Below are 11,108 nucleotides of genomic sequence, written 5' to 3' on the forward strand. Positions count from 1 at the left end.
GATCATTAAATTGATACGGATTAATCAATTTAATGAGAGACATTTGATGAAAACATCGGTTTTTTTGAAATAGAGCCATGTTCACACTATAACAATTGATTTGATAAATGCGACCTTCAAAACAATTATATGTTTGTGCGTAGGAATACGTAGACATCATCATCATCATCATGAGCTCATTTCCAAATATGTACTTTTTCATAATGTAATATATCTGTTTTTTTCAATTACAAAATTTTTCCATTTTCTCAATTATTTACTATTTGGATTGCAAACAAATCACAATTGATTTGTTAATTGTTTTTTTTTGTCCGTCTTTTGATACACAGGTGATTCGTAAATAGCGTTACATTGTTGTTATTTTTATTTTTATTTGTCGAAATATTCTTGCCAACATCGAATCAACGAATCTAAATTCTTATATATTGACGATAAAAATTATATTCTCGACATAATTCTTACGAAACACACAAATCTTAATACTCAAATAATGAATCTAGTATTTATGGTTTTAAAATTAAACAAATTCTTATTAATCCGCTAAAAATGCCTTCAAATAATGGTTATCAACCGTTGATCAATTCATCATCATCATCATCATCACATACATCATCCTCATCTCATCGACCATATAGGCCTAGGTTTTTAGATGAAATATGTGCGGATGGTACTGCTCCACCTTCTTTAAAATTAGGCGACAAAGTTGTCTGGCTCAGTGATGATGGTCCAGAATATGGTGTTGTTAAATGGTTGGGAAAATTAACCGATGTTGGTAATGAATGGATGGCTGGTGTAGATTTTGTTAATCCAATTGGTTCCGGCACAGGATTATATCATGATTATAAGCTGTTTGAGACAAAAATGAATCATGCATCATTAGTACCTATCGCTGGTTTGATAAGAGCTAATGATTATATTGGAAACTATAGCAACATAAACAGTAAAAATGCCGATACCATTCTCGTGGCTCCGTTAAAGCCAAAACGAACTAAAAAAACCGAAACTTCCAAATTCTATACAAATGAATATTATCATACCAATCTTAATAAAGATATGATCCATACAAACGATGATTTGGAAAAACGTATTAAATTTTCTGACAATATTGGCCTTCATTCATCATCATCAAACATTAATTCAATTTCCAATGATTTAGCTGAATTAAATTTTACTAATGTCATTCAGGCAAAAACTTGCGCAATCGATGCCAATTTCGACAAATCTAGCCCATTAAAATGTAAGCTATTAAAGAACTTTTACATTACATTTTTTTTCCTAATTCAATTTTTGACATTATTATAGCCACTGAATGTCCAACATCAGGATTGCATTGTTCATTACGGTCAAGCATGAATTCATGCAATAAAACAGAAGAGTTTGTTAATAGCAAAAATAATGCCGATAAAATGGAATGTGATCAACGTAAATTAAATCTTCAAATCCCTAAAAACATCCATAATAATATAATAAGTGAAGAAAATCAAGAATCACCTGACGACGATGAATTATTTGAAATCGGTTCTGTGGTTGAAGTGGGCATAAATTCTACATCATATCATGGAGTTATTCGATGGCTTGGTTTTCTTAAAAATGATTTAGACTATACAATTGATTCGATTAGAAAATCAAACAAACGTTTCAAGGATGTTGTTGCGGGAATAGAACTTGAAGAAGAGATTGCTGGTTTAACGGATGGAACATTGAACGGTCGAAGATATTTCAATTGTTCAATCAATAAAGCTTACTTTGTTCCTTTGAATGAATGTTCGAAAGATAGCCGTTTCTATCATAGTTCTGCTACTGGTATTCAAAACGGCAGTTTACTTTTGAATGAAAAACAATGTGATTCTAGTCATTTTGGATCAATCGATTGTCCGACTGTTTTGGGTAATATACCACCATTGACTACTGCAGATTTAGAGCGACTTTGTGGCAAGAATCGTGGAATTCAAGGCCATCATAATTCCTGTTATTTAGATGCAACTTTGTTTGCTATGTTTTCTTTTAGTTCAATTTTTGACAGCCTACTTTATCGTCCCAAACGTTCAAACGACATTCAGGAATATAATGAAGTTCAACGCATTCTCAAAGAAGAGATTATCAATCCACTGCGGTCGAATTTGTATGTACGAGCTGATAGGGTAATGCATCTTCGACAACTATTGGAAAAGATTAGCTCAGTACGAGGGTTGACTAGCGAAGAAAAAGATCCCGAAGAATTCATAAATCTTCTCCTCAATGAGATATTGAAAACGGATCCTTTCCTGAAACTAAGTTCCGGTCTAGAATCATTATTTTATCAACTGTTTGTTGAAAAAGACGAAAATCTTCAATTGCCAAACGTTCAGCAGCTATTCGATCAATCATTTTTAGCATCGGATATAAAACTACGCGAAGTTCCATCATGTTTAATGATACAAATGCCACGTTTTGGCCGTGATTTCAAAATGTATCCCCGAATAGTTCCTAGTTTGAATTTAGACATTACTAATGTTCTGGACAATTCACCTCGCCAATGTATAATATGTGGTGAACTTGCTCAATTTGAATGCAAAGATTGTTTTGGAAAATTTGGTGATGGTCTTGATTCTATAGCATTCTGTATGATATGTATGGATAAAACTCATAGTACACATAAAAAACGCATCAAACACAAAACGACAAGATTGAATGTTCCTCCAGAATTCACTATGCTTCAAAATCATACAAACATACCACGGGTGACAATGGAATTGTTTGCTGTTCTCTGCATTGAAACAAGGTATTTTAGCTGCTCCATTTACATTTCGGAATCATTTTTTATCATGACAAATTTACTTTTACAGTCACTATGTTTCGTTTGTCAAATGTGGAACTGAACCCAACAGTCCTTGGTGTTTTTTCGACAGTATGGCTGATAGAAAAGGTATAAACTTGAATAAATTCTTGTATTTCATTTTTCTTATTATTCGACCAAATTAAACAGGTGAACAAAATGGCTATAACATACCTGAGGTTGTCGAATTTCCGGATTTAAAGTAAGTCAAGTTTTCTATTTCCGTTTGTGTCAATAAAATCCTTCAATATGTTTTTTTTTTCCTTTTTTTTTGTGTTGCCATCATATTTGCTGATTAAAATGAACAGATGGTGGATGAATGAAGATGGACAAAATTTTCTGCAAAAAAATCGTGATGATAAATTGATTCCTGAATTGGCGAGGCGGTTTTTTTCGGATGCTTATATCTGTTTTTATTCATCTGAAGCATCACTTTATAGATGATGAAAACATTGATTGAAACGTGTGTGTGTGTGTTCGTCTTTTTGTCCACTATTATAATCAAAATGTGCAATTATAAAAATCTAACTTCCAATCGACCGAAAAATTACTTAACCATGAATGTTCCAAACGCGAAAAAATATATGTAATTATCAATTAATTTCATCTGACTATTACTTTTACTTTGATTGAAAAAAATGAATATTTTTTATTTGATTAAAATATTCTTTATTATTGTATCATTGGTTTATTATTATTATTATTATTATTATAATGAATAAATTCACATGAAAGTGACAAAGATCAAAAATGTATTTGTTTTGTTTTGTTAATAGTATGTATAATTTGGATCATATATTTACAAGAAATGTATACACGTTTAAGAACATATACGATACAATGGAAACAGGGAAAAGGATTGTTTCCTATCAATATTATTATTATTATTCATAAGAATATTAATTTTAATGTTTTCATATCAAATTTATTTATCGTAAGTTTAAACAAAAGGGAAAAGAAAATAGATGAGAGGTATATTTTCAATGATCAAGTGATTGATTATACTCATTGTGAGTAAAGTTGAAAGTGGAGCAAACTATTATTTAGGTGTCCAAAATCAAATGATGGAAAACGAAACCAAAAAGGTGATGTGTTGCCCGAATCAAACTATTCTTTTATTGTTTTTTTGTGTGCTGGATGAGATCAAATTTCTATAGTTTGTAAAAGAACTTCGATGCTTTTTTCTCCCTTCTTTTTTTCATTGTTGACTATGTTTGAAATTTAATGTATTCAGGAGTCTGGTGAATATGTAATTGACAATGATGAAAATTTATGGGCAATATTCGTGGTTTCATATTAATTCAATATCGAACGATGTGTATCCAGTATCGTTGATCATGTCATCTTGCTGATTGGCATAATCGTCTTTTCTGTTTGGGCAACAATGAAAATAAAATAAAAACAGAAATCAATGTTAAGTACGTGATATATGCTACAAGTACATACCGAACAGCACGATAAGTAAAGAATACGATTCGTTTAAGTTTTTTCGAATAGAAAAAATAATAATATGCCCATATGGAACAATCATCCCAAGGATCGAAATTGGAATCCGAATTGAAACTTTAAAAAAAAGACAGAAAACAAATGTTAAACATTAGATAAATAAATGCTCTTGTTTAAGAAAAATAGACTTACCGATAAATTTCACAATCTGATAGATTAATATGACTATCGATTGCAGACCATAGCTGTGATTTCATTTCATTGTATTCTTGTCTGGCTGATGAACTAAAAAATGTCGAATCCACAGCATCCATCACATGCTAAATATCAATGACAAAAAAAAAGATATGTTATACAAAACAAATGTGTTTGAAATGAGCGAATGAATAATTAATGATGATCATTGGATCTCATCATGAAAAAATAATACTATTATATTTTGCTTGTTAAAAAAATGTTTAAAAGCTTCAAACTTGGCCAATTAATTGGAAATTTTCAATTTTAAAAAAACTAACACTTAAAAATGATAAGATTTTCTTTAGGAATAAAAATTCGATTGATTTTTCTATTATTCCGGTTTTACGTTGTCAAAACAATCAGATGAAATTTTTTTTTGTCAGTGCCAAATCAACGGAAATTCATATGAAAAAAAAACAATGTACATGAAGATTAACGACCATATGTATGTATTATTAATTTTATATTATACGATATATTTAGGCATAAAAAGCGTATGATCTAATTGACAATCTCTGTATTATTCTAAACATGTACATCTGGCAATTGTTTGAAACGAAAAATTCTTAGTGAATGAAAATGAAAATTCTTGTCTAAGTTTCAATATTATGTGACCATAATAATTTTCTTATGAATAGAACAAAAGAATTTCAATTATAATGATGAAGAAAAAAAAATTGTATGATACAGGAAAGATTTCCTTTTAATTCTATATCTTTCGTTCTCATTATAAATTCTTGTGATTGTAGAATAATAAATGATTGATAATTTATACCTTTACACTTGGTTCACGGCTAAATTCTTCAGCACGGCAATTACTAAAATCATAATCAGGATTGAATGAAGCGTTCAATGTAGCAATCAGATAGAATAATGTTTTACGACTGATCATTGATGTCGGAGCATATTGAAATTCATCGGTGAATGAATCAAATCTGTCAAGAAAGAAAAATGAAAAAAAAAGAAGAAAAATGAATACAATAAAATATTAGATAAATAAATAAATATTAAATTGAATATGACAGAATTTATATTGGATTTGATGTTCACAAATCGCCGCCAACCAAAAAAAAAAATATGAAAAAAATAAACCATTTTTATTTTTATCATTAACAAGATCAAATTTCAAAAAAAAATCAAGAATAAAAATGAAATGTAAATATCAAACCAAATTAACATCAGTATCTGTTATGGTAGAATAATATGTGTGTGTGAGAAAAAAATTGGATAAATTCTGGACACGTTTTTTTCCGTTTAAACGACGAGAGAAAAATAAAATAAAAACTAAATTTTGAATCCAAATTTCTTGTTCCGGAATTAAATGTTTGAAAGAAAATGATAATAATAAAAATACAATACAATCATTACGATTAAATGAAAAAGTGCTAAGCAACAACAAAAAAATTCCGTCAATTTCTCAATTGATAAATAGAAAGGATGGCTATAGTTTTTAAATATAATTTCATTGTTTTCCTTTCGAAGAATCCAAAACAATATATAACTTGGATAATTTATGTGATGATGATGAAAAACAATGTTATTATATGGATGTGTTTGTTTGTTTGTTTTTTTTTCTGTCGTTTTTCTATATATTACTGAATTCAGATAGAAAATTGAAAATGGTTTTCATTACTAATCTCACACTTTTTTTATACTAAACATTCTATATTTCAAATTCCTGGTAACAATCGTAATTAAGCTTTTGGCACGAACAAAACAATAACAAAACAAAATCATTCAGGAATAAGATCTTTAGATAGATAAATAGGATTTGATTAATAGATTTTTGTTTTTGTCTCGATGATTCAAGTCCATAACAAAATCAATTAAATATATTTTTTTGTTTTGTTCAGATGTCCACATGGACCAAGTTTTCATTTCGAAATTCTGTCCCTATTTTTTTCAAAACAATCGAATCGAATTCAACTGAATTGAATAGTTAGAGATAAGGTTGTCAAATTTTTCGTTTAATTTTGTTTGTCAACAATAATTTTGTTTTTTTTTCTTTTCGACGTTTTGTTTTGTTTGAATTTTGTATTATTATTATTATTGGTTCCAAACTAAATGATGACAAGGTTTACTTTGATGTTTTTTTTACTTTCTTTCATCATGTTCAAACAGTCGCTAAACATGATTGAAATGATAAACATTGTGAAACTATTTTATCTATAGAGAGAAAGAGATAGACATAGATTAACTGAAAACTATAGTAAATATCTTTGGTATGGGATGCAAAAGAAAAACTCAAGAAAGTAAGAACCAAAAAAAAATATGATTTAAGCAATTTATAAACAAAGACAGGATTAAATTTCTTCATTTTTTTAGTGTGTAATGATTTGTAAAAAAAATTAACCATGCAAACATCCGTTTATGTTATCATTAATTTCATTTTGATAAAACTCACCTGCTGTTAAAAGATCCAGATTCCGGTGGTGAAAGTACTTCTAAATCATTTGGACTAAGACCATCAGCAGCATTCATCGATTTGAATAGTCGTTTTTCGCTGGCTACTAATTTACATGAATAACTTTCCAGTCTATATTATTAATTCAATAAATAATAAAACAATGATAATGATCAACAACAACAAACAAAAAAAACAAGCTAAAAATTTCAAACCTTCCAACAATCTGATATACACCAGCATCAAAATTCAATGCCGAATTAAGAGCTTCGAAATGAGAATGTTCCAGAAATTTCATCTTATTAATATTGAATGAGATTAGTTGAATTAAGTATATATTTTTTAATGAATTATACGAATGAAATCAGAATGTCAAAAAAAAAAATGAACAAACAAGAATAATACACCCCAAAAAACATATGACTTGAAGAAATTAGTTGATAGATAATTGGAAAACGAATCACACAATACAACAACAACAACACAAAATGGTAGAGTTTTTTAGTACACTTTTAGGATGAACAGTTATATCGAGATGGCAATGCCATTTTGGTTTTTTTCGAAAATTATTTAATTCAGCTGGATATTTTATGATTGATACAGATGATGATGATGAACAATAATAATTCGAATGAAGCATTTGAAAAATTTTTCAATACGAAACAGAAACTCAAATATTTTACACAAAACTGATTAAACTTATATGAGTCTCAAAAGAAAAATGAAATGACAATTTTGATTATGAAATCGATTGATGTATCGGATGAAGATGATTTAATTGATGACACGAAAAATCTTGCGAACAAAAAAACTTGGATACTCAAATGAAAAAAAAAATCAAGGATATGATAGCATTTTGTTCGACCTTGAGTAGCTTGTGATATTTATATTCACTCGCTCTCTTTCTCTCTCTTTCATACACTTACATACACATTTGTTCTATTTTGTTCGAATTTTCAAAAAAAAGAACTTTTTATTTTTTATTTTTATGAAGAAAATTGAGATTTTTTCATCTGACCATCGATGATTGAAAAATGATTGATGAAGAATTTATTAGTACAAATAAGATTATTATCAGATTTTCAAAAAGAAAAAATTATCGAATAACAACAACACAATATAAATTAAACATAATGATAAAAATAAGCATCGTTGAGAATGTTTTAACAATAGAAAAAATAGTGAATATATTGCTGTTGCTAAGGCTCGTGTATGTGAGAACACAAAAAAATTGTAAACAATCCTGTTTACTTGCAACATATGAACCGACATTTGCAATGAATATAAGTTGAAAATAGGATGCAACGTATAAAATTGGTTACAGGCCAAATTCATTCGTTTTTTTTTCTTCCTTATTTCGTTGATGATATTTTAGGGGGAAACATGTTCGCGCTTCTATTTTTTTTTTCGCTAAATTTGTTCGCCAAAAATCATCGATCAATCAAATCAATTTCATTCTTTATTATTTTCATTTATTGTTGTAGATTTTTAAAATGAAATCACCACTGATTATTCAGATTCTATTCATGAAAATTCTTTATTCTTTTTTTGAATTCAAAAAATCAACTGACAGCTTAATAATAGATAAGTTTTCGAGTTTTTGTTGTGTTGTTGTTTATTCTTTGATCACACACACACACACACACACACAAAAAAACAAACTACCGATCAAACATGATCAGTATTCAATTGATAAATCGTTTTCAATAAACATTTTCAGCATCGATTAATTCATTTTAACAATAACATAATAGAAAACAAACAACGACAAAAAAACAATTTCCTTCGTTTTTGTTAAAGAAAAGAATATTTATTAACATTTGTAAAATGTTGATTTGAAAACCCTTTTACTTTCACTAATCAATTCTAAATTCAAACATCTAATCATTGGAAATTGGAAAAACACAATTTGAACACAGAATTACTCGTCTATAGTTTTTTTTGATCATTCAGAATGGTTGTAGTTGTGACGATGATGGTGGGCATATTTGGTTGGTTTTTGTATTTTTTTTTTTTTTTTTTTTTTTTTTTTGTAAATAATAATGTAGAATCAAGGATTGTATTTGTTTATTTCGTAATATATTTTTTGTGTTGGTCTTGTTCTTGTTTTTTTTTGATTGTCATTATTATTATTTTCGTTTCGTTTTGCTTGTAAATCATGACATCGTGAACATGTCATAATATTGTTCATTCATTCATTCAAAATCATTATATCATCATAATAATAATGTGTGTGTGTGTGTGTTTGGATAATTTTCTGATGGAAACACAAACATGGCATAAAATCCAGTATAGCCTTCATTGGAATAAATTGATAGCATTTCCCGCAAATTGAATTAATTTTTTTTTCTGTCGAAGCATGATGATGATGATGATGATGGTCATCATCATTTAGTATCATTAAGCACGAAACACTGAGCCAAAATAGTAAGAAAAAAACTAAAGATGTTTTATTTTTTTTTCTTCACATTCATTCTTCAGGAATAACTGTAACTTTGCGTATAATTTTTTTCTACTTTGAATCATTAAGGTTTATGGATGTTTGTCGAAAACTACCTATATTTGAAAAAAAACTTTATAATTTAATTCAATCAAATCAAATTGAAAAAAATTCATTCTACTAAATCATTTTGACCAATCCGAGAAATCCTTTTCATCAAAATGAAAAAAAATTCTATAAGGTATTTTCCAAAGGGAAATTGTAAAAAAAACAACTTTCTCCATCACTATACTATCATATAATTGCCACTATCATGCAAAAATCCATTAGATTATTACGAATTTTTTTCTTCTTTCTCTTTAATGTAAAGGATTGATGTTTATGTTGATGTTTGAATTTTAAATGAAGAATTTCAGAATTTCAAAACAAACTTTCAGAAAAATGAATTGGAATAAATAATGGATTTTCAATAGGCAAAAAAAAACATTAAATTATAATGATGATGACAATCCTCTTGATCTATCATCATCATCGTTTTTGTATTTTTGAATTTTATTTTTATTTTTTTGGATAAAAGTTCAATCATAGATTATAATGATAGGCAATCGATGGTTTTCAACAAAAGAAAATCTCTACATTTAAATTTTTTTTTTTGTTGAAATTGTTTTCTCAATATTTTTTCCCTAACCAAACAAACAAAAATACATAATATGGATCGCATATTCTTGTTGGTGGGGGGGTGGAGAATCACTTTTCTATGAAACAAAGTAATTGATTTTTTCGTTTTTGACATTCCATATCTTGTTGTCGATTCTGATTTCTTTATATTTTTTTTCTTATTATTCTTTACAACTAGAACGACAGATATATAATGGATGGATGGATAGATCGAAAGATAGATAGATAGATAGGCTGACAAAATGTTTTTTCAACAAACAAAAAAAAAGAAAAGAAAGAAAAAGTTGATGATTTTGATCCAAATCATCATTTATAGATTTTTTTCATGTCGTTGTTGTTGTTGCCATTTTTCTATGTTTCATCATCAATGTTCATACAATTCATTTCATTCTTCGATTTCACAACAACAGCAAAGAAAGAAAGAAAAAATCTTATTTTTTCTAATATTTTTTCATTTTCAATGTTACCATCATCAACCAAATCCTTTGGAGGTTTTTTTTTTTGTCAATCACACTGCAAAAGAAAACTATATCAGAATAAATAGAATCTTTTCAAGTAAAAAAAAAAATAAGCTAAAGAAATGATGCTGATAAGTGACATGTTAACACACAATGCTACACACACAGACAAACACACCCTAACATATAGATATAGTCAAAAAAAATATCTTGATGGTTATAGTAATTGATAATCGAATCGAGCTATCCATCTAGCAATCAAAAACAACAAAAATAAAATAACTGTGAACATTACCGTCACAATATTGTTGTCGAATGTGGCAAAAAAAATGAAGAAATGAAAATGTTTTCATTTGATTCATGTTCTCGGTGTATTACTGATTGATTTTTTTGGATAAGATTTTATATTTATATTCGTATCATACATTTCAATCATAACAATTTTATTTTCCCTCCAGAAAAAACAAGTAAAGATTCAAGTTTTAGGATAAACAATCTTTTTTGATTGTTAAAAACAATTCTATTGGAATCGTATCATAATGTCAGTTACGGATTTTGTTCAGAGCTACTTTGAAATGATGATGAATATAAATAAATTTTCTAATCATTTCATTTCTCATCGAATCATAT

At 28.0% G+C, this 11,108-nt stretch overlaps 2 protein-coding genes across 2 annotated transcripts; one reads left to right on the plus strand and one right to left on the minus strand.

Moving 5' to 3' along the window:
* Positions 1–291: 291 nt before the first annotated feature.
* CYLD (ubiquitin carboxyl-terminal hydrolase CYLD) lies at positions 292–3,495 on the plus strand. Its single transcript, XM_027338729.2, has 5 exons — positions 292–1,237; positions 1,303–2,761; positions 2,826–2,905; positions 2,966–3,017; positions 3,124–3,495. Exons 1-5 carry the CDS (start codon positions 547–549, stop codon positions 3,257–3,259), a joined length of 2,418 nt encoding a protein of 805 aa, XP_027194530.1. The 5' UTR covers positions 292–546; the 3' UTR covers positions 3,260–3,495.
* A 55-nt stretch (positions 3,496–3,550) lies between these two features.
* Maf1 (repressor of RNA polymerase III transcription Maf1) lies at positions 3,551–8,061 on the minus strand. The gene is made up of 6 exons (XM_027338723.2): positions 7,118–8,061; positions 6,903–7,034; positions 5,274–5,433; positions 4,454–4,581; positions 4,262–4,378; positions 3,551–4,185 (listed from the first exon to the last, which is right to left on the minus strand). Exons 1-6 carry the CDS (start codon positions 7,198–7,200, stop codon positions 4,107–4,109), a joined length of 699 nt encoding a protein of 232 aa, XP_027194524.1. The 5' UTR covers positions 7,201–8,061; the 3' UTR covers positions 3,551–4,106.
* Between the last annotated feature and the right edge of the window lie 3,047 nt (positions 8,062–11,108).

This window comes from Dermatophagoides pteronyssinus, unplaced genomic scaffold (assembly GCF_027571235.1).
Source record: "Dermatophagoides pteronyssinus isolate colony J.1.1.1.1 unplaced genomic scaffold, Derpt_VIB-CSIC_2022.12 sq0001, whole genome shotgun sequence".
Classification (NCBI taxonomy): domain Eukaryota; kingdom Metazoa; phylum Arthropoda; class Arachnida; order Sarcoptiformes; family Pyroglyphidae; genus Dermatophagoides; species Dermatophagoides pteronyssinus.